General features: G+C 35.8%; 1 protein-coding gene across 2 annotated transcripts; it reads right to left on the minus strand.

Moving 5' to 3' along the window:
* Positions 1-15,760: 15,760 nt before the first annotated feature.
* On the minus strand, positions 15,761-20,860 carry LOC140879701 (protein SPA1-RELATED 4-like). 2 transcript variants are annotated; one of them, XM_073283551.1, is made up of 7 exons: positions 19,055-20,860; positions 18,741-18,898; positions 17,261-18,203; positions 17,030-17,176; positions 16,583-16,894; positions 16,283-16,342; positions 15,761-16,153 (listed from the first exon to the last, which is right to left on the minus strand). In XM_073283551.1, exons 1-7 carry the CDS (start codon positions 19,952-19,954, stop codon positions 15,965-15,967), a joined length of 2,709 nt encoding a protein of 902 aa, XP_073139652.1. In that variant the 5' UTR covers positions 19,955-20,860; the 3' UTR covers positions 15,761-15,964. The 2 variants fall into 2 exon arrangements, with proteins under 2 accessions (XP_073139652.1, XP_073139663.1); XM_073283562.1 differs by lacking the exons at positions 15,761-16,153; positions 16,283-16,342 and having other exon boundaries at positions 16,724-16,894; positions 16,984-17,176.
* Between the last annotated feature and the right edge of the window lie 4,258 nt (positions 20,861-25,118).

Raw genomic sequence — 25,118 nt, forward strand, 5'->3', positions numbered from 1 at the left:
TTATGTATGGTTCGGAACATGAATTTTATATTATGTTTGGATCTTTATTTTTTTAGTATTTGCTTATAACATATTGCTTTTGATGATTTATTTTTTCTAAATTTTATTTCTAGAATTCTTGTTATAAGCACTATTATTTCTATATGAATATTAAGCTTTGAGGGCACCATTTTTTGTGCTCGCCTCAGGCCTCAAAATCTCAGGTCTGGAATTAAGTGGGTCATCCTATAATTGCCCCAAGTCAAACACGCTTAAATTTGAAGTTCTCATGTGATGAGCTCCCGAAAAGAAGATCCTCATCACTCACACGTAGGGATGACAAAAATTCCCGAAATCCCGACCCTTCCCGAATCTCTTCCCATTCCCATCCCAAAGAAATCTCAACCCGACATTTTTTCGACCCGAATTATTGGTATTTTTCTCATCCCGATTAATATCGGGAGAGAGATCAGGAATAAAACCTTTTCCCAACGGGATTTCCGACCCGTCTCAAAATAATATTATAATGTATTTTATTAATAATAAATTGAGCTAAATATTATTGTGTTTCAACCCATATAATAATTAATTGTGTACTTAATTTGCATAATTATTTATTATTGAAACGATCGAATAGTGAAATCATGAAATAACAATTTATTTTTGTGTATTTTTTAAAATTAAATTAATAGTTTAATTAATTAATTTTTATAATTATCTAATTAGAACACATATGTAGAACAAACGATGCAATTTGATGATCTATTTAACAAAGTTTATCGAGTAATTTGTATCTGAATATTTTATTAATAATAATTATTCGACGCACAATATGATGTTTTTTTATTGACAAAACTTTGAATCATTATCCGGAATATTTTAATATTATATGTTTTAAGTTGAATATTTATTTTTTTATTTACAAATATAAATTTGTAAATAGTATTTTTTAAATAAAATAATCACATCTTTTTTGTTTTTTGAACGAAATCTTGGAAATAAAAAAATTTGGGATTTTTTTCTCTCCCTACCCGACGGGATCCCGAATATTCGGGTTCCGAAATGTGTCGGGTACGGGATCGGGAGGAAAAAAGTTTTCTGATTCTTTTCGGGACGAAAATTAGGTAGGAGGGTTACGGAACGGGGTCTCGACCCTATTCCACCCTTACTCACACGCACTTGAGAAACTTCTCAGGGGTCACTCATCCTATAATTGCCCCAAGTCAAGCACACTTAACTTTGGAGTTCTTATGTGATGATCTCCCGAAAAAAAAGATGCACCTTCGTGATATGAATAGTACATATCAAATCTTTTGCACTCATTCCGATGTGAGATCGGTTCGTTCATGCCACCCGTCGCCCATTCACTGGTGGGGTTTCCATCTGTCAGGTATTAACCACCCATATTGCGGACCATGTACCGTCCTTGGACATTTGGCTCGGGTGTCACAATAATAATGAGTTTTGAATTGGTTTGAGTATTTTACTTAGATTAAAAATAATTATTATATCTACCAACATATAGAAAAAATTAAATTTCATACTAAAAAATTTAAATTATGTAAAATAAATATAAAATAATATTAATGATTTTAAATTTTTGTAAAAAAATTGTTATAATAACAACCACAATGAGTTTATTGGTGACTAAGAAAATTACCAGCACAATTGATTTAGTTGGAGAATTTAGTTTTATTAATTAATGTATCTATTTTTTTTGTTATATTTAATTTTTGTACACGATATTTTTTGTACCTTTAGCATTTCTCATTTTACAAATATCGGTTGTACCAAGTCTGTAAATAAAATTCAATGTTTTCATATTTAACCCCCTTTGGGATTTTTATAAATTATTTCAATAAAATTATAATGCTTTAAAATTTATATATATAAATTTTAAGAAATCAATTACCTAAGTTTCGGTGTTTAACAAAACAACTTTGTACATCAACAACAGCAGCAGAAGACCGCGAAGCAGAAAAGCTTAAAACAGCAGAAGCAAAAACAGAAACAAAAGAGCTTAAACAGTAGAAGCATAAGCATAAACTCAAATAACAAACATTAGAAGAAGATTAGATCAGAACATGATCAGAACATCCTATTAACCAGTCCAAATTATTACCCAAAGGTCTCTAGTACACTGTGTAGTACCTAAAATTCAATTTACTAATTCACATATATTAAATTTAATAAATATTATGATTTTTTTTACGTTTAATTGATTTAAATTCTTTATTTGAAATTACTAATAAAATATTTTATTATTTGTTCAAATGATTTTATTTTACTAAATATTTAATTAATGTTTTTAATTGTTTAAGTTTATTTGTCAAAATGATTTTTAATATGCAATTTAATTGTTTTAATATTTTAAAGGTTTAAGCTTGCATAATTAAATGATTTTAATTAATTGTTTAGTTTATTCTTTTAAATGATTTTAACTGTTTAACTTATTTGTTTAAATATTTTCGAGTGTCCAAGTTATTTATTTTAAATAGCCTTAGTTTAGCGGTTAGTTATTTTAAATCATTTTAAATGTCTATGTTATTTATTTAAATCCTTCTTAAATGTCCAAATCATTTTAAAGGTTTTTATTTCCGCTTGTGTATTTATTTAAATTATTTTAAACGTTATTCTAGTTTGTTTAAATTATTTTAAGTGCGCTGCTTGTTATTTAAATATTTTACTCGTTGCCGTGACATCAGAATATTTAAAGAGTTTGATTTTTGGATTTTTTTTAAGCTTGTATTTTTTTTATTTAGTGCGATTTAATTTATATTCGTAATTGCAAGTATTGGTTTATCACTTTTAAAAAATGTGTTGCACTTTTTCATGAAAATCCTACATTCACATCTTTCTAGGATTTACCACTTGAGCTCAAAGATTTAATCCTAGCCACAAAACTCACTCAAACCCACACACACACACACACACACACACACAGTAGCGGACATTCCCGGGTTTCTCCTCAACCGTTTCCATCGGCTTTCTTCCTTCTTCTTCAACCTGCCGCCTCCATCTTCATTTTCTTCTCCGGTGATTCACTCCAAGGCAAGCTGGTTGAGATTTCCACTATCCTTGAGCTCGATTTCAGCTCATCTCCAGCTCAAAGCAACTCCATTTCCTTCCATTCGATTTCGGCCATAGCTCATTGAGCTTTTGGGTTCTTCGAATTTCTCCTAGCATAGGAAAGATTATGGTTTCTTGTTCTCACCTAGTAAATTATTTTGTTGTGTGTTGTATTTCTTGAAGCATTCGAATTTTTTTTTATATATTTGCTCTGTTCGAAAGCTCATGTACCCCTGCCCTTCGAAATAATTTCAGAAGTTTTGCATTAGCTTGGATCGATTAACTGCTATGATTTATAGTTCAATGTGTTGCATTCGATTGTCGTTGGCATGAGAGTCTTGTGATGTTCGAAAGTTTCCAGGATTTTATTGCATATGGTTCGAGCACTTTTCCAGCTCCTCTTCATGCTTGTGTTCGAGCTTTTGCCCAGATTTTTTTTAATGCTCGTGATTCGAATACTTCCAGAAGTTTTTCCTAGCATGTTGGTTAGATTATTGTCCAGTTTTCTTCACGGCATGGCTTGTTCGAAAATTTCAGATTTATGTACTTGGCTTGTTTCGAAATTCCAGATTTATTTCCATGCCTTGTTGATTCAAAATCTTGTGTTCCGTTGGTGTGATTTGGATGGTGATTTAGGGCTACCATGGATGATATGTAGTTCACATGGTAGCTTTTAGGATGGATTGAAGTTAACTTGTAAGTTGGAGGGATGAGTATTTTGATTCTAGTGAGGTTGGGCTTCGGTTAAATGGCTCTTGTGGGCTGGTTTTCGAACCAACTTATGGCATGGGAGGGCTGTCCTAGTGGCTTGGAGAAGTCTAAGGAGTGGTCTTGATCTTGGTTATAGGTTGGGATCATGGAAATTCAATGGCTAGGTGTCTTGAAAGGGAGAAAGAGTTAAGACATGGTGAGCAGATTTTTGTCAAGTGATAGGGCTGCCCGGGATCAAATGTTTAAAACAGGGTTGAAGTCAGATTTTAATTAAGGACTTGGGTCTGTAATTTAGTATAAGATGTTAGGATTATGTCGGTGAAAGCGGAAATTAATTCGGTTAAAGTTTGGTCGGGTTATAAGCTTATGAAGGTTTAGGTGCAGAGGTTAAAAATAGAATTTGATTATGGGCTCGGGTCTGGTATTTGTTTGGAATGTTAGGAATATGTCGGCAAAAGCGGGAATTAATTCGGTTAAGTTTTGGTCGAGTTCTAGAATTTTTAATTGATTAGGTGCAGAATTTTGAAGCCAATGGGCTTGCTGCCCGGAATTTGACTTTTCATAAAATGATCGCTTAGGAAATAAATTCCGAGGATGATTTTCTGGCTTAGTTCTAAGTGTCATGAAGTCGTGGTTTCAAGCGAAATCCTTTTTGATTAAGAATCGAGCAAGTTATAAATTTTACGGACAAACCGCTCAAATTGTCTTAAGCGCTACACTTTGGTTTAAATTTGCATCCTTTGGTTTGTCTCCTAAATCACCATCCCGGTCGTCCTTGTGTGAGTCATTTGCATGATTATCGTTCAAATATTTACATGTACGTCATATTTACATATGCATGCTAAGTCTCATATTAATGAAGGAAAGAAAGTATTTTACGAACGAAGTGAGATGATTGTGACTACAGTAAAATTCATGTGTTTGGACGGGCTGGGAGACGTCTTAGATTCCCTTACCGAAATTCATGTGAGTGGACTGCGATGCGGGCACGACACATCCCTCCGACCTATGCTCGTCTTCCGCATAGTTACTAGAATTTATATGTTATGAAGCATTTATTTTGCTTATTTGTCAAATGTATATGTAATGTTTAGTTAGAATTGTTTTGGGCATGTAAACATTAGATTTTTAAACACTTCTGGATATTTGTTATGTCGAATCTCTTCCTTGGGTTCTCGTTCTTTTCTCGGTTTAGTTTACTTGTGTCGTCGGTTGTTTATTCCTTTCATTTTATTTTGTTTGCTGTCTGAGACAGACGGGTTTTCACTTAAACAAATAGGTCATGCCGAAAATTTTTATAAAATTTTCTGAAAAATCCTCATTTTATTTAATTATTACTTATGTTGAGTTAGAGTCGTTTCACACTGACTTGTGTAGCCACGATGTGCCTTTTTACAATGAACTAAAAGACAAGAAAATGACTATTTTATCAACGAATGTATTTGAATCAAGACGACCGTTATCTTGCAGCTATAAGTAGATACCACAACATACAGAAAAAGACATCGGCTTACAAGAACTCACACTACTTACAAAGAGCAACTGAACAACTTCAGTTGTTACATACAATGTTTTCATAATCGGACTGATGATCGAACCGGTTTACCTTAAAAAACGGTTCAATCGGTCGGACCGTTTTAACCGGACGGTCGGACCGAAAAATCGTTTATATAATATAATATAATTAATAGTATATTTTAAATTTTTAAAACCTAAAAGATGTATATAAATAGAAAAATATATAGATTTATCATAGTTTGAAAACTAAATAACCATATAAATATATTCAAAATATTAATTTTAGTTATATATTTTTTAAAAATTAATTAATTAATTAAAAAAATCTAATATCACTAAAATAATATTTTTCATGAAGTACAAATTTCAAATAATGTTGTATATATATATATTAAAATATTAAATTAAGGTTTTAAAATTAAAAATATTTTTTTTCAAAAAAAAAAAAAAAAAAATCGGAAAACCGCTTGAACCGGTTCTTGACCGGTTCTGGGCCGGTTTTTTGACCGGTTCGACCGGTTCTTCATCGGTTTTGACCGGTTCTGACCGTAAAAACAGTTTTTAGAAGCAATCCGGACCAGTGACCGGTTTCCGATCGAACCGGTTGAACCGGCCGGTCTGGTCCGGTTTTGAAAACATGGGTTACATACATAGAAGAAAAGTTCAACACTTACAATAGAAGATCATTTAGTTACAGAAGCCGAAGAACACTAGCACACACATCAAGATATATAAAATCTCTTAGGATCAATTTGTGTTATGTGTTGAGTTGTACAATCTCTGTAAACTAATCTGTTGTGTGAACTGACCAAAACACTCTTGTAAGAATCAGTAGAGAGCTGATTCATTGAATCTAGAAGTATCAATTGTAGGCAGTAGATTAAGTCCTAGCTGGGGTGGGGTGTTGCAAGAGTTGTAATACTCAAAGTCTTCTAGTGGTATCTTCTGAAAGAACCAGAAGAAGGGTGACGTAGGAGCCGTTGAGTCTCCGAACATCCAGAAACAATCTTTGTGTCATCTACTGCTTTTATATTCTCTCATACACCAGTAGATCCAGATGATGTTAGTCAATCTCCCAGTTGACATTTTTCCGCACAACCATATTTTGTTGGTTGACTTCTAGGAATTCAGAGAAAAGAGAGTTCAGTGGTTAACACTGCTACACTACTGAACTCACTGCTGGATCAGTAGACACCTATTTTAGTCTTTCAGTAGAACAAATAACAGCTTACTATTTGTTCTACCTCCACGAGCAGCATTTCGATCCTGACAATAAATTATATTCATTTTTACTAGACCAAAACCTGTTAATTCCTTTTTTAGTTTAAAACAAAACAAATTGAAATGTATTCAAATTTTTTTATTTCAGGTTGTATTTGAATTAATCAATTTTTTGAAAATTCTTTCTAACAATATATTTTTATTAATTATAATAAAAAATGAATATTAAAAAATTGATATTTTATTTTAAAAAAATTGATTATTTGGTTCAACTTATATTCTCTAGAAACAATAGAAACTAAATTGAGTTAACATGTTTAGGGGTGGGAAAAATATTGAATTTTTGGTATACCGAGATTATCGTATTGAAAAAAATATCGAATTTACTGAATTTTTGGTACACCGAAGATTTTGATACGGTACGGTAACGTAATGATACCACATTTTTCAATACGATATCGGTATGAAATTTGAAAATTTCGGTATATATTGAAATACTGAAATAATATATAAAAAATTAAAAATATATAATATAAAAATTTATAAATTTGACGGTATAAAACGTTATATATCAATATCGTACCGAAATCTCGATAGACCATAAATTTCGACATAATCGATATACGATTTTCGGTGTGTACGATATATCATCTTTGTTCACGTTATACAAAATATAGATAGTTATCTAACATTACAATCATAAAAAATGTTTAAAAGAAAGGAATTATATATTTGAAACCCCGACTCTTCAATAGAGTGGGGTTGGACACCCTGCTTTATTATATATTTTTAAAAGTGATCCCGACTTCTCAATGAAATTGGGTCCGAAATCCGCTTTATCATATATTTTTAAAAGTTTTGTTTTTGTTATACTTGTTTAAATTTTTAAAAAATTATAATTATAATATTTATTTAAAAAAACCTGAAATTTGAGCATTCGAGGTTCGGACATTTTAAACCAAAAAGGCGTTTTGTTCAATAGACGTATATTCAAAGTAAATATAAATAATTTTTTTTAATAACAAACGGAATAAAATCATGTGGTTCACGAATGATTTTGCATTGACGGGGGGAAAAGTTCGAGTGCATTAAATAGTGGGGTAATTATTTTAAAATTCATAAACCTAAACATAAATTTCTCCTAACTCCATACATTCAAATTTTTTAGTTTGCACTCCCTAGTGGTCCCCAATTTTGATTAAACAAGTATTTAACTAATCTTTTGTACTTTGGCATTGTTTTACCTATCGAACCAGTTCATGTCGTGAAGAACTATTGGTTGCGCAAGGTTTCCAGCCTATATACTTTAGATTAGGGTCCAACATGCTTCCGTAAAGTAAATCAAATTTAAATACCTCTTTGACCATAATGTCGTCGGGTCATACCTGCCGAGTTTTACGAAGTGCTCCTCACACTCCAACCACGCAGTCGCAACAGATGGTTTCTGCACAAGCTCCTTCAACTACACCCAGCACAACCTTAATTTGTTTTCTACCTTAAGGCGTATGGTATATAAATTTAATTATAAAATATGAACATGAAAGAACAAGAGACTTTAGAAAAATTATTCAGACATAATATTATTACATAAATCAACTCCTTTGAAGAGGAGAAGACAACTTGTTTAGCTACTCATAGTAGCCTCGTTCTTGAAATACATAAACGAAAACTTATTACAATAGAAAGAGAAATATTAAAATAATTTTATTCGTAAGAAAACCGAAGGGAATGATCGATATCTTCAGCTTCCTCAAATGCCTGTATTTATAGCTGTAGTTCTACTCGTTTCACCAAAAAACTTCAGGGAATCTTACAGCTGTCTTGTATTTCTTTATGCCATTATTGATGGCATCTTTTACTAGTGGAGGAGGCAGCTGTCTTGAATTTTTTATGCCCTTATTGATGGCATCTTTTACTAGTGGAGGAATCACATGCCTGCCACTTTCTTTTGGCTTTATTCTCCTCACATGCCTGCTTTATTGTTGTCGGGGCATCTTTTGCTTTTGAAGTAGACCCCTGTGAAAACGCATCTTTGGTGGTCCTTGTCCACCTTTGCTTGTCTCGGAAAAATCCTTTCGATCCGTTCGGGGTTCTAAAAGTTTTTCCAAATTCTGGCTCCTTCTGATTTGGGCATTCTGGGCAGATATTCTCTGACCATCGTCCAATATGAGCCATGTTACAAAATTTTCGGCGAGTTTCTTTACTCCCCGGCAGCTTGTTGTTCCACAAAAGATTTCTCTTCTTTTCGAAGAGTTCTTCCGCAAATGCTGTAGTTTTTCCTGTCATTGTGTTCAACAGGAACGATCCGTTCACAGAATTCTGATAAAATTTGAATGGAAACTTGACTTTGTCCATCTCAGTAAGACAGACCCAAATACCTCATGCCCTTCTGGTTGAGATCTCATTTTCCCCGAAAGTGGACACCAAGGGTATTTCTTCAGTTTTAGGATCCTTGATAAATTTATGACTGTTTATATCAGGTCTCCTCAGCTTGATAAAATGAAAGGGTTCGTGTGATCCTTTCACTGTTGGTTCTGGAGCTGCACTGAAAAAATATAACTCAAGCATATTTCCTCTGGACAAATGATCATTATTTGCCCATGTTTCTTGGACTGCTTCCTGAATCCATTTTGGTAACTGTGATATCTCCAGAAAGCTTGGTGACGTTGTATAAACTAAGGCCAAAGCCCCAAATTTATACCAGAGTTTTACATCTTTAGGATTGACATTATTTTTTAGCCAAACCCTTGGATATATTCCTGCAACATCAACCCTGCAAGTGTTCGGGTTGATTTCATTCCTTGTATTCAATTTTTCCCACTTCTGTTGATAAACCTGGAATGGAGAAATAATAGATGGATTAGTATCAATCTTAGATTTGCTCTTGTCAGTGTTGGGCCTAAGATTGATCTCTTCCTCTTTTACCCCAGAGGCGGAGGGTTGACTTGATGAGTTATCCTCATCAATTGTTGCTTCATCCAGATCATCAAAGGCTGATGATAGATTAGCTCTTGTTTCTTGAGTTTTAGATTCCTCAACATCTTGTTTCACAACCGGTGGTTGTATTTCTTGTTCTTGTAAAACCAATGGTTTTAGTATATCTTGTTTATGAGAAACCAATGGTTTCTCTATAGCCTTCACAATTGGCCCTTGAATAGCAGCCCATAGTTGTGTTTGAGCTTGCATACATCCTGTAATTCGATTAGATACTTTGATCCGATCAGCTTGTTGTAACCTGCCGGCCATTTCAGCATTAATGGCTAACTGGTTGAACTCGTTTTGAAGCAACCCAAGGTGTTCCCTGAGACGCCTCTGCATTTTCAGGATGGAATCCACGTCACTGCCTTCCATCTCTTGTTAAAAAATCTGCAAGAATATTTTCATGAGATTTAATAATAACAATATCAAAAATATAATTTTGACATAATGCTTGCCATCTTAATAACCTAGCTTTCTCAGGTTTAGATTCAATCTTATTCTTTAGGAAAGCTTTTACCTGGGTGTTATCAACCTTCAGAGTGAATTTTTTAGCAAGTAAAAATAATGGCCATTTTTCAAAAGCCCTTTTAACCGCATAAAATTCCTTCTCGTTGATATGCCATCTAATAAGCTCAGATTCTGAAAAAAGACCGCTACAGTATCTGCATGGTATTTCCCCATCTGGAGTGATTTTGGTAAGGACTGCCGCCCACCAATCGTCGCTGGCATCCGTAAATAATACCAGATCATCTTCATCTACGGGTATAGCCATTTTTGGGAGATTCTTACATATCTCTTTTAATTGGTTTACCCCTTTAGTATGGTCATCGGTCCATATAAACCTAGCATCCTTTTTTAACAAAGGACTGAACACCTTTTTGTACATTGCTAGATTGTTAATGAACATCCCTGCAAAATTAACTACTCCAAGAAAACTCTGGAGTTGTTTTACATCTTTGAGTTTATCTGGAAAATTCTTTACATTTTCCACAATATGGGGTTGTAGAATTATTCCAGTTTCATCAATCTCAATACCGAGGAATTCAATTTTCCTTGTTGCTATGACTGCTTTCTTTTCAGATAACACCAGTCCTTCTTGTTTACAAATTTTAGAGAAAATCTCCAAGTGTTTAACGTGTTCTTCTATATTTTTTGATGCTATAAGAATATCATCAATATAAACAAACATAAAGTTGAAATAATCTTTAAAAAGGTTATCCATCTTTCTTTGAAATATCTGGGGTGCATTAGCCAATCCCATAGGCATAACTTCCCAAATATAGTGTCCTTGTGGAGTAGAGAAGGCTGTGAATTTCTTACTGCCTTCTTCCATTCTTATATGGTAGAATCCAGACTTACAATCAAATTTTGAGAACACTCTAGCATTTCGTACACAGCTAATTAGATGTTCTCTACTAGGTATGAAGTACCCGTCAAACTCCAGGATTTTATTAATACCTTGGTAGTTAATAACTAACCTGGGTTTCCCTCTTTTTATTTCACCATGATTTCTGACCAGAAAACCTGGGCTACTATATGGTGAAACTCCTTCTTTGATTAGACCAAGGTCCAAATGTTCCTTGATAATCATTCTCATATCCCTTTGATCTGTTATGTTCATCGGGATAGGCTTATATCTGATGAATTCATACTCTTTGCCTTCCTTTAGAGTAAGACTGGCTTTGAGTTGATTTCTATCCCACCATGCCAAAGGATGCTCATTATAACTTTCTTTGAGCCTCTTTTTGACATCTTCAAGGGATACCTTATTTTCTAACTCTATATCTCTATGATTTAGAGTTACCTTGAGAAGCTCCATATCCTCTGTTTGGAGTTCTTGTTCTGTTGTTATTTTCAACATGGTTTCTCCAAACCTTCTTGGATCTTTCATTTTTGGGTGAAAAAGTTGTCCCTTATCACCACGCTGGCTACGAAATATTATCGGCAATTGTCGATAAAAAGCAACTTTGAGTCTTTGAACGATAATTTTATGATCATAAATTGTAGTGAACATAAGTTTTCTTGACTCATTGTCTTGTGTGTACTTCTTAAACATTTGTAAGAAGTTATTTTCTAACAGGATATCAGCTCCTGTATCATGGAAATAGATTGGTTGTGTCTTTACCTTGTACCAAGGTGTCTGACCTGCTCCTCCTATAAGGATCTCTGCTTGTTTTATTCCTTTGCAAAGAATTAAAATTCTTCGAGAGAAATCTCGTCCAGCAATTTTTGGCAAATCTTCTTCACATTTTTCAGGGAAGACTCCTCTTTTTGCTGTACAAATTCCTGCTCCCGAATCAATATAAGCTGCAAAGTATTCAGCCTTATATTGTTCATACAACATCCCTATCGGAATGTATATGGAGAAAGGACTTGTTGTCATTTTTTTAAAGGGATTACTAAATGGCCCTGCCATTTTTAACAGACTGTGTTGTAACTCAGTAATCCGATTAAGACTATTCACCTTTAGTCTTCCTAAGGCTTCAGAAGGTAGAGTATGGTTACTCCTTTCTACCTCTTCAATGCGATCTAGTAAATCATGTTCATGACTTACTAATTTCAACAGCTGCTTCTTCCTCTGTTTGTAAACAGAGTTCTCGAATCTGATTAAGGGATTGTCCCTTATCCAATTCTCTTGGTTTTCCATTTCGTAGAATTATTATTGAATCCTCCAAGTTTTTTCTTTTGCCATGAACTCTATTCCTTTTTCAAGGCGTTTCCATGGTTTATGGTCCTCCAGAAACTCTAGGCCAAGAATGAGTTGATCCACTTCTTTTCCTGGAATTCCACATATTTGAACTTTCAATTCTCCAATATTTATCAATCCTTGGTAAGTTCCTTTTTCATGTTGTTCCAAATAGTAAATCGAGTTACAAGGGAACTGGTTCCGATGACTTGTAATATCGAATACTATTTTCACTTCTTTCCATCCTTCTGGAGATCTAAGTTTTCCTATTATAGAAAACTCTTTTTCTTCTGGTGGAATTTCTTGAATAGGAGATTTGTCCCATCTCCTACTTGTCATTCGGTTTCCTTGAAAAGATAACCTTCGAGGTTCTATTTTAAGGTCTCTGTATAGAACCGGTCTGTCTTGGATTTGAATGTCTGTTTCCTGAATTAAAGGAAACTCGATTCTTTCTGGGTATATTGCATGAGCAACTTTCCCAAAGATCTCTGGAATTTCAATGAACTCATTTCTAATAAATAATTCAGAATGATGAGTATTAGAAAGAGCATATGAAATTTGATATGTAATAGAATATGGTCTATTACCTTCCTTCATTAGTCTCTTTTCCATGAAGTTTTGATGCAACGTCAAGGCTTGACTAAAGTCCCTGTCAGCTAAATTGTAGGTTATTCTTGGATAGATAACTCCTACAATTTTTCCTGCACAAAGATTTCCTGAGATAGTACCCAGGACAACATCTTGAATATTCCCCATTCTTTTATCGCATACTACGATATCTATGGGTGAATCTATTCCTTCTTTAAAAGTTGCCTTGATCATTATTTGGATTGCTCCAATATGAATCCAAGACATCGTCCTTGCTACCTCACCTTTCAACTTTTGCAATTCCTCTCTTATTTCTTCAAAAGGAATTAACTGCATCTCTATTTGATTACTTGTTAACTCCATGGGAATTGCCATTTCCCTTCTGGATACTTTGTAAATCAAATTATGTCTTCTTTGTCTAAGCCCTAGGTTGCCTAAGACTCTTTCTACTTGTCCTGCCGAAAATCCCTGGTACTTTTGTAACGTTGGATTTTCTCTCATAATCCTTTGGACCATATTATGAGATATCGTGGTTTGGCTAAAGAATCCAGCCAAACTTTCATGTGTTTCATGCCGAAACACTTCTTCTTTATTATGATTCTGATTCTGATCCATCCTCAGAATCTTCTTGACTAAACAATATCTCTTCTTCGTATATGCTTTCATCTGAGGGGATATCCTCAAATTGATATACTTGGACTAGATCTTGAAAGAAGACCGCATCATCCATATCTGGTGTTGCTTCAAAGAGTTTAACTCCTTTTTTCTCGTTTTCTGGACAATTTGTAGATATATGTCCTCTTGCTCCACATGTCCAGCAGTTGCAATCCTTGAAACTTTCACTTGCTCTTGTATGAGTTATTCTGAAAGTTCTTCTTGATGGTGTTCTTCCCCTGCTTTGTGATGAGCTTGTTACTGAGGATGTTCTTGTAGGTCCACTTCTTCTTCCTGACCTATAAGATCTGGCCTTTTGTTTGGACCAAAATGTTCTTGGTTTCCAAGAACTTCTCATTCTTTTATTGTAGGGATTACTTCTGAATTTCTTCCTTTTAAATCCCTGTGATCTGTTTCCAATGATCGTTGGAAGATCATTATCTTTACAACATAAAGGTGTACGCTTATTTATACCCCTTATTTTCTTGTAGTTCTTCTGTAATGCTGCCATATGGCACCATTCTGCCAATTTTCCTTTCAAAAAGGACGCGCGTCTTGCCAAAGTGTCAAGATGACCTGGAACGTATTCTTTAATCAGCATTTCTCTCCAGGAACTTGGCATTTTTGCGAAAAATAGCTGAATAGTTACATTTTCCTCGACTCCTGAATTCCATCTGTATTTAGTGAATAACATAATGTATTCATCAACTAAACAGATATCATGTAACTCGAGGCTATACAGAGCTTGAGTATATCTTCTCTTTTTCTCTGTATCTTGATTGTTGAAATAGTCTATCCCTATGAATTGTGCTTTAAATAGGGTGGCCATTCTTTCTCCAATTTCGCTGAGGGATTCTCCTGCTAAGATTGATTCCTTCGTATCAGGCATAGTCATCTCCCAAGCAATCTTGACAGATCCCATTAGACTCATTTCTAGAAGTTTAATGAATCCTTCTTTATTGAGATCTAATGTCCCTGCTGCAATTCTCATAGCTGACGTCCAATCATCTATAAGATCTTCTCTATTTTTGAAGTCCAAAACATCAAGGTTTAACATAACCCCGTAAGGATGTATTGGATCTAAAACAGTTTTTTCGTAAGGAGTTTGATGGAGTGAGATTTTACTCCTTCTTGATCTGGTTCCTGCTGGATGTGAATTTTTTCCAACCTGAAACTCACTATGTGGTTCTTCTGTTTTAACCGCATATCTTGGGGGATTCCCTATGGGTTGTTCACCCTCAGGGGAGTTCATTTTTAGATCTACTACTTTGAGATTCGCAAAAGAATCCGCGAGATCTTATAGATCCTCGAGATTTAATCTCTCTAAAGTAGTCATCAGATAGTTTTTTTCTCTGATACTGCTTTTATAAGATTAATCATCCTTTCATCATCAGTTAAAGGTTTTTGAACCATTTTGGTTTTACCTTTCTGATGTAACAACGGTTCGGTACCAAACGAGAGTGATAACCTTCCTCCTGTATTTCCTTTTCTAGAACCTTAAGTTTGTTCTAGATTTGTGATTTTAGTTTGAAGATCCTTTAGGGTTACAAGAATTTCTTCTTGTTTCTTAAGGATTCCTTCAATCTGCCGAGATATTTCATACAGCTGATTGCTGTAATATTGTACCGTTTTTTGAATTTCTCTAAGATCTCCGGAGAGTTTAGAGGAATCTGGGGTAATTTCTAAAAATTGAGAGTTAGAAATCATCTTTCTGTCGTAAGTAATCTATTATGAACAGATTAACTTGTTTATAGGATTTCATATAAATAAAATCCTCTTGATTCAAACCTTCGTTTGAAGTCATCTTTTGTAAAAATCTTCTCCTCAACAAAGAAAAGTATGAGTTAACGAATAATATTAAGTCTGAATATTTAACCTAAAGCTCTGATACCATTTTTTGCACATAATTCTTTGTACCAAAATAAGCATTAAAACATGAGATATAAGCACAGAGATCTTTAGATATAAGTATAAAACCTTCAGATCTAAGCACAAAACAACCCATATTGAGTACAAGAATTAAATATTAAAATAATCAAGTTTTGTGGTCCTTAAGGAGTGAAAAGAAAGAATCTTTAAGGGAAGGAGTTGGGAGAAAGAAAGGTTTGAGTTTGAGGATTTATTCATAATTGACTCATAAATAGTTGACTACTGACAAAAATCATTTATGATGTAGCATTTTCGATTTATCGAAATCATTATTATTTTATTGTGATAAATTGAATTAATTCTAATTCTCCTAATTCGAATTTTCTACGTGATTTCTGGAAAAATAAACTTTTAAATAGTAATTTATAAAAAAAAAAACAAAAGACAAAATGAATCCACATAAGAGTAATTGATTCTTATGAAAGATTGAATAAATGAAATGGGGTCATTTATCCACAAGATTCACACAATATACAAAGAAAAAAATCACTGTATTATTAACAACCCTTTATCCTAATGTTTTTGTCCACAAGGTGAATTCCATCAAAAGAAGAAATTTCATCTTACTCTTTCCCCTACATTCTAAGGGCAAAATTTGATTTTTGCTGATACCATTTTGGTTTTTGTGAACTAGGCCATCTCCAAGACCTTAATGTGTCCCATGGAATTTGCAGCAACTAAGGTTGAAGACTGACCACGCCAACACACAGATGAAACGAACTGTGCCGAGTCGTCCACTTCATCAGCAGAGGGTGAATCGCTGCCGTTGAATTTACACGACAGGGCAGGCATAGGCAAAGCCTTGTGGTAAACAAAAACCTGCATGGCGGTGGAATATCTCGTATGAGTTTCAAAAGAGGTTAATAGAGTGACAATATCATGAATACCGAGGAAAATAACAAGTCGCAAGATGAGAAGCACTATATAGAGTAGACAACAATGGGATACCTCATTTGTTTCCGAACCAGTTGCAATAAATCCTTCAGAAACCGACAAGCCCACAAAATTCTGAAACAAATTAATGTTTCATCATCAGGTTTCAAATGGAACACTCACAAACCCGACAAGAGAAGCACAAGTACAGTCAGACATTTTTAAGAAAGTCCTTTCTTCACAAATTTCTAATACCAATAGCTGAGTGATAGTTTTTGGACAGAGCAAGAAGCATGACTGCATGAAGGAGGGGCCAAGAGAGAATCTAAACTCAAAAGATACTCGATCATGCTAAAGAAGACAATCAAACTATACCTTGACATTCAGGTGACCCGTGAATGACTGCACAGGACAGTCAAGAACTCTTGAATTGCACATTGACAAATCCCAGAGCTTTAGCGTATTATCAGTGGAAGCAGACACGAGTGTAGTTGAATCTATGAACTTCACATAGCTCACTGTTTTATGGTGCCCAACTAGAGTGCACAATGGCATTTTTGAATTACGAAGATCGTAGTAATATATCCTATGATCTGCGGAACCAAATGCTAGACAATGAGCAGAGTCTGACGGAAATTGCACACAGCAAACATTGGCCTTAGTCTTAATAGTACCGACACTTGCTCCCTGCAGAAGCAACCCATGTAAGAAAAGTTATCTTATTACACATCCAGAATCTAATGCATACAGCAAATGATAACTAGATGCTGTAGTACGTTTAGTTTCAAAGCTGACATCCACCAAGTGCAAAAATAGAATTGCCTGATTGATATTCCAGAGCTTAACTGAACCATCGTCACTCCCACTGGCAAGCATCGTTGGATCTGCCATGGAAAAGTCGACGGACCATACACGACGTTCATGCTCTTTCATTTCCAAGAAAATTTGACTTCTTGTGGCATCCCATACCTGGACAACATATCGAGTAAAAATCAATGATGGACAAAGAGAATACTCAAGTAAATAATATATACGAGTTTAAATTCAAGTTACCTGCACCACACCTTCAAAATTACTTGAAGCAATCTGACTCTTAATGTAGCCATTCCAACATATACTGCTAAGTTTAGTTCCACTTGCCATTTCGACCACAGGGTAATGAATATCCCGACCTCCATTCAAGATTGAGTTATATTCAAAAACTTTGATCTTTTTGCTTACCCCAGCTGTAGCAAAAAACTCTCCATCGCGGTCGAAGCTAAGGGAACATATCAGGTTAGATGAATTTAAGAGATCCCCTTGTTTCAAGTCTGCTTTAACTTTGAGCTTACTGAAAGATAAATACTTGCATAACCCTTCTAGAAAAGTATTTATCCATCCACTTTTTCCACGCTCATTACGCATTTCTTTAGATGTTGGGTTAGTAAAACAGCTTCTTTCAGTAACAACAGCGGATCCTTTACCATCACTACTGACAAGAGAATGTCTAGGTAGTGGCAGGCGTGTAGCTTTGACATCCCTGCGTCTCGTTGAATAGTAAGCTGATTCCAATTTCTGAAAATTCTTCATGAGCCGGGAACTTCTGGACAGAAAGCTTCCTTGATCTCCACCAGGTGTCTCTATGCAATTAGAGTCATCGGGTTTAGTGTAAAATTCCTGCCTGGTTCGCTTTCTGCTCCCTGAGCTTCCAAAATCATCATGAGGAGCAACCTTCACCAAATCAGAGGATGAATGTGTACTTTTGTCCAATTTTAATTCCGAATCTCCTTTAAGCCTGATACCTGTTTGCAACTTTGTGACTTCTTCTATATCTTCAGATATAAAGACTATTGTGTCACTTAAGCTATCTGAAGCATCATGTTTCCTCTGTTGCAATAGCATAAGAAATTCCAGTAGCAACTCCTGCTCTTCTATCTTTTCTGGAAGCTCCATTATAGCTTCTTGTTCATCTAACTCATCTCTTGGTGAATTCAATAAATCACTTTGTAAAAGCTCACTGCAAGACAGTACAAAAGGAAGTAAGAATGGGCACATCTACTACATTTGAATAAAGAGTGGAGATACAGGGCCCAAATTATTCTTTTCCATGATAAGGTCATATTTCGGACCTTGAACTCATCACATTACAACAGAGAGGCAATTTTCTCAGAGACTTTAAATTCTACTGAACAAAAATGTGAACACTTGAAAAAACTATCCAACTCAAAAACGTGCATGCGCAAAGAGCTTACACTTGAAAGAGTAAAACAGTTATAGACCTTTATTTGGAATTTGGATGGTAAGCAATATAGAGAAAGGTTAGCATTAGCTTCAGCTTCAGCGCTAAAACGGAATGATACAAGAAAAAGTACCTTATCTTAGGACTTGAACATAAAAACTATCCAACTCAAAAATGTGCATGATCAAAGAGCTTACACATGAAAGAGTAGAACAGCTAGAAACCTTTTTTGGAATTTGGATGGTAGCAATATAGAGAAAAGATAGCATTAGCTGAAGCTCCAGCAATAAAATGGAGTGATACGACAAAAAGTACCTTATCTTAGGGCGGCTACTTGGCTCAGGGTGCAACAACCACAAACAAAATGAAACTTCTTTAGGCCACTTGAGAAGCAATTGAGAAGGAAGCACACGATGCCTCAGGTTTTCCATGGTTGTGCATTTCTCTTCTAGTGAAGCAGAAGTGCAAAATAGCTGGTAACAGGTTTGCAGCCATATTAGTAAACATGCTAGATATGAAACCCATCATATTTAAACATCTATACCAAATAAATTACGAGGGAAATGGTTAGCAATCCCAGAAAATTAATCTCACAGCATTTAGTTTATTAAAATGTGGCCGTCACTGACCTCAAAAAGTAAAACCCCAAGTCTATAAATATCAGAAGCGCGAGAAATAGGATCTCCCACAATTTCTTCAGGACTCCTATACCAATTTGATTCCATGAGCACAATTTGTTTCATTGAACAAGAAATCTCCCCATCTCCTGTTTGTGCACTGCTAATGTCTTCAAAGGAATGCATGACCTGACCTGAGCATGACTGCGAGCAATCGGTTTCAGAATTCAACCGTGAATCAGCATTCACTGGATTCCTAGCCAGCCAAGAACCTGGTGTGCCTGTTAGACTTCCTGAACTATGGTATGAGAGAGAGTCAAGAGTCAAAGAAGAACACTTGATCTCAGCTGTTTGGCTATTTGATCTATGTTCCGGCACTGAGAAAGAAACATCTTCAACAAAAGAAACACGATTCAATGAGGACATGACAAAGCATGAGGGCCGAACATTTTGAACAACATTTCCTTGAGAATGAGCTGTGTACACAATATCCACAATTTGAGAGTATATGTGAAGACATTCAAGGGCATTAACTGCCCTTTGTGGATTATCCAACCAATGTCTCAAACTAACATCATTACATTCCAAGGCCTGAACAACCGGGCCTCCCACTTTGTCGCCATCATCACCCCCAACCGGAGTACTGTAATTGTGGATCCGTGGCCACAGCGTTTTTTCCCTTCCTTTCCTTACTGGTATAAACCCATAATCATGTGATGCCGTATCCCGTGAAAACCTGTTGTTACTTCCTCGAAGATTCCTGAGATTTGAATTCAAACCTCTAGAACTATCTGACAGCTCTCTATTCCGGAGTGATGAAGAATTTAACTCCCCACAGCTATCAGACCTCTGCCAAGCTCCCTCAGACGACCCCTTCATCGTATACTTGCAGGAAGACCTATGTATACACATAAATAATTGCACAATGACAGGATCAACAGAATTCTATCAATGCATTTCAAGTTTCCTCACGACCACCCCCATCCTGATTCACGAACCCATTTGCTCGAAAATCAAGAAAAATAACACCTGAGTGGCCGATCATCTACATCACTCAAGGAGAAATGATGCTTCTTTAAACATTGCCAAATCAAAAGTCGCCGTCACCGCATACCCTTTTCAGTACCACGACAAATCAGCTAGAAAGAAATCGAAATTCAGATCACCAAGCAAGAATTCTCACAACATCCGTTTATCACACTTGGCACACAGTATATAATAGCGAGAGAGATACATGAACTGCAAGCTGTACCATTTACGAGTGATATCAGATGTGTAGAAAACAGACGGAGGAACAAGACATGAAGCACCTACACCCGACCCCTCGTAAAATTCCTCAATTTCAGCCAAGAAAAATACAAATACAAAACAACTTTTTGTCCCCAACTCCCAAATTCACAGTATATACATGAAATGGTTTTCGTATTCCTGGGGGTTTTAAATAAAATTTTAGTATTCAAGAAACCCTAGCCAACGGATCTTCAATTCATAGTACCATGTACAAGCTACGTGGCGCATTCTCTTCCTCAAGTTCAAAGTTTCGATTCTAATAAAATATTGAAACTGTGTGGCCCAGTGAGATCTTCCATTTCCAATGACAGCACAGTGCCTTAGAACACGAGCACGGTCAAATTCATGAATGCAAATTTTCCCTAAATGGCAACAAATTCGCAGCTATGCCACTAATTTTGATCACCCGAAGCGATTATTTTAATCCGTTTAACCTAATTCGATGATCTAGAGCGCGAAAAACGTGGTGAAACTGTTGCCGGGAGCAATTCTTTATTCTGATTCCTCGAAAAGGAGGATTAATTAATCAATGAAATTCTTCGAATTCGGTACCATTGCCCTTTGAATTTTCAATTATTTGTGATAAAAACCGAGTTAATTATCCGTTATTTAATACTTAAATTTTAGTTTTGGGATGAGTTCGAGAGTCATTTATATATATATACTTCATACAAAAAATCACTATGAAAATGACTATGAAAATCACTATGAAAATGAAAGTGTATTTGTGACACAAATTTTTGATTTTGAGTCATTTTTATGTCAAACATTTCATTACAGATACAATTCAAGTCGATCTGTTTATGGATAGATCGTGTGCTCATTATAACAAATTTCTCACAATTAAAAAGCGATTTTTTTAGTCAACTAAAAAACGATTTAATCATTCTTATTTTTTAGTCTATAAAAAAAGTACTTATTAACGATGTGTTCACCGTTAAAAACAAGCCAATGAATTATGAAAACGGGATCGATCTCGAATTGAAACGACTCTTATTTATAAAATGCGGAATTTTTTTTTTAAAAAATACTATACATATATGCCCATACATATATGTATACACCTTAAAATTAATACTACTAACTAAGAACTTTCATAATAGACTTAAATATAATAAACAATTATTTAATAAAAATCCTAAGTCATGCAATAATAAAAATTATTATAAAAAAAATCATCCAAACATTAACTAAACTAAAAAGCCATAAATAAAATATAAAATTATTTAACATGCTTTATAAACTCTCAAAAATAACTCAAAGCATGTTAAGACTCGATGCGACGGTCACAGGGTTCTCTGCGAGCGAGCTCATATCCCCTCACCATCGGTAGGAGCTACAAAAGAATCATCAAACTCACCTGCACCATATAAGCATAGTGAGCCTAGCGGCCCAACATGTCTAATCATTTATAATAACAAAGGTTAAAATAATGCAACACATAATCATACTAATACATATACGTACATGAATATGCATGCATGATAAAAATATCTTGAGTAGACTGATTAAACATAAACATACTGAACTTAATCATAACTGATCATCCTGAGCTTAATGTACATAGTTGAGCAAATCGTTTTCGAAACAGTCTATGGTTATATCCGTAAGTGTGATTAAATCTGTGTCGACTGATCAGTCTCCTGAACCAACGTACGTGGCGGTGACGAATCACCTGTATACTGGTAGTAAACTACCTCCTGAACTTGAGCGGTGGTAAACCACCTCTGTGCTGTCACACTACTTCAATTTTCATCATAAAAATTATTTTATTGCTCAATACTTAATCATAATCATAATCACTGAATATTTAATGTATGCATGCACTGAAAAGGTGTCCGTAATATATATTTAATTAATTTTTCATAATAAAAATACTTATACTTAAAAATAACTTTCATGCATAAAATGAATTAAATATATATTCCGAACTTAGTAAATTTTCATGGGTTCATCCAGACTGCTGATCACTCAATCTAAGCCCATTAACTAACTAAAAGCTCAATTGCTAATTAATTCTTAAATAAAAGCCCTTAATCATAAATGGGCCTAAGCAAAAACATTTAAGTCCATTAACTTAATTAAACCCAATAAATTCCTAGACTGACCCAAAAATCACTTAAACTTCTAATTACTTAAAAATTAAAATACCCGAGCCCGGCCCAACTAACCCAGACCCGGACCCTACTGGCCCAACCCACGACACCCCAGACCCGACCCAAACCACCCAGGACCACCCGTGTAGTAACCCAGATTCCATTTTAAGATAATAATATGATAATCATGATTAAGGGTCCAGTCTAAACTGCTGAACTGTTGAGCTGCTGAACTGCAGCTAGGGAATATGAGCAGCTAGAAAAACATGAGCAGCTAGGGAATCTGCTTCTAGGGATTATATAGCTAGGGAATATGAGCAGTTAGGGAAACATGAGCAGCTAGGGAATCTGCTGCTAGGGATTATATAGCTAGGGATTCTTTAGCTAGGGAATTCTCTTGCTAGGGATTCTACGGCTAGGGAATTCTGCTGTTAGCCTGCTAGGGAATCCCGAACTGCTATTAAGGAATCCCGACCTGCTGCTAGGGAATCCCGAACTGCCAATAGGGAAGCCCAAACCCTCCAGGACAGGCAGACAGGTGTGTGGACGCTTGCATGAATGATAGTTGGCGCCTAAGCATGAGCTGTCAATAATGGTAGTGACTCAGCTCAAGCATCTGATACGTGGCGTGCTTTTAGGAGCTCGAACGTCTCGACATCAGCTCAAGAATCCCGATCACCCCAAATATTTGTCTATAAATAGGAGCTGGAGATTCAGTTATTTTTCACATCACTTCTATCTCACTTCATATCTTTACCCGAAAAAGAGTAGCTCGGGAGCTCGGAAAAGAGTAGCTCGGGAGCTCGGGAAAGAGTAGCTCGGGAATTCGGGAAGGAATAGCTCGGGAAGGAAGAGCTCGGGGTCGGACCAAGAGACCAGTTCGGGTCAAGCTTGAGACCAGGGTCGGGAGTTGACCTAGGACAGCTAGGGGTTGTCTTTTTCCAGCTTAGTTCAGACTTCGGTGTTAGGTACATACACATTGACTGAGATTGCCAACGAGTATACATGTTTATATGTTGCATTTATTTGGCATGATGTATGTTTTACCATTTTCTATATTCATATATCATGTGCACATACACGTTGAGCCTATACCTTGTTATACCTGATTATAGAGCCGCTCAGCTCTATACTCGATAGTCTGTCACTGAGAGTACCGCGACGGCGGGGACATCTATGTCTGACTACTCTGGTGTACTAGACGAGTGTGGTTGCATCCAGAGGTTGATCTGTGCGGTGGCAGCACTCATGTGGCGCCGGTACTGAGCATGACTTTTCAGATGACCCTTTACCATTCATCATGTTGCATGCATCATATACATATGTTTACTCATGTTTATGTACTGGGCGTTAGCGCTCACGTCCTAGTTATTATCTTGGACACCCATTCCACGGGGCAGGTCGCAGGATGGACGGAGCCGGTAGCTCGAGGCAGGATTAGGGAGCCAGAGCTTTTCAGGGGATTTTATACAGCATGATTTGTTTAGCTGTATAAATGTTTTAGACAGTTTATTTTAAGCATTTCAATGTGGTTGTATCACTATAGATTTAAGTCTGGATATGTTTTCCTAAGCTGTTATGTAAATTATGGATTATTTTTCCGCACGTTTTTACTCTGTTAAGAATTTTGCTGTATTAAGTTTAATGCATGCTATTAGTTGCCAGTTAGTAGGTGATACCATGCAGGGTCACTACATTTTTGGTATCAGAGAATGAAATATCTCATATGATTCAAGAGTGCTATTCATTGAGTTTTACGCTCAAGCACAAGAAAGAGAGGAATGGGATTCGTTTGTATACTATTCTATCTGAGCCAGCATTATATTCTCGGATCAGAGATGCTCAGATATCTGATGTTAAGACTCAGCGTTTGGCACGTCTAGCCAATGGAGTTAATACATCTGGATTTCATTTTCAGGCAGATGGTTTATTGTGCTTATCTAATCGAGTGATTGTACCTAATGTTGCGAAGCTCAGGAACGATATTCTTTCTCAAGCTCACAGGAGTCGATTATCTTTTCATCATGGAAGCATGAAAATGTATAAGAACTTGCGAACTAGATTCTGGTGGAAAGGGATGAAGCGAAGTGTGTATCAATTTGTTTCTAGATGTTTGGTTTGTCAACAGGTCAAGGCTGAACATCGACGACCAGGTAGATTACTGCAGAATCTTGAGATTCCCGAATGGAAGTGGGAGCACGAGACTATGGATTTTGTTACCCACTTTCCTATGACTACACGTCAGTGTGATGCTATCTGGGTTTTCGTTAACCGTTTGACGAAATCAGCACACTTTATTCCTTACAACCGGGAGTATTCTTATGATCTCATGGCACGTTTATACGTCCAGGAGATAGTGCGATTGCATGGGATTCCAGTAAGCATAGTCAGTGATAGAGACCCGCGATTTACCTCACGTTTTTGGGATAGTTTTCAGGAGGCGTTGGGTACCACTCTGAGTTTGAGCACTACATATCATCCGGAGACTGATGGGCAGTCATAGCGCACTATTCGTACGCTTGAGGATATGCTACGTTCTTCTGTTATGAATTTTGGCTTATCTTGGCAGGATCAATTACCTTTTATCGAATTTGCCTACAATAACAGTTATCATCGTAGTATTAATATGGCACCTTTCGAGGCATTGTACGGTCGACGGTGTCATACTCCGTTATTTTGGGATGAAGTCG

This window comes from Henckelia pumila, chromosome 1 (genome assembly GCF_033568475.1).
Source record: "Henckelia pumila isolate YLH828 chromosome 1, ASM3356847v2, whole genome shotgun sequence".
Classification (NCBI taxonomy): domain Eukaryota; kingdom Viridiplantae; phylum Streptophyta; class Magnoliopsida; order Lamiales; family Gesneriaceae; genus Henckelia; species Henckelia pumila.

Coding starts and splice junctions, on each gene's coding strand:
- LOC140879701 (XM_073283551.1), bottom strand. CDS start 19,954: ATGTGTATACATAGGTCTTCCTGCAAGTATACGATGAAGGGGTCGTCT. Junction 18,204..18,740: donor AGTAGCCGCCCTAAGATAAG/GTACTTTTTGTC, acceptor ACTGTCTTGCAG/TGAGCTTTTACAAAGTGATT. Junction 16,343..16,582: donor CGGGTCACCTGAATGTCAAG/GTATAGTTTGAT, acceptor AATTTGTTTCAG/AATTTTGTGGGCTTGTCGGT.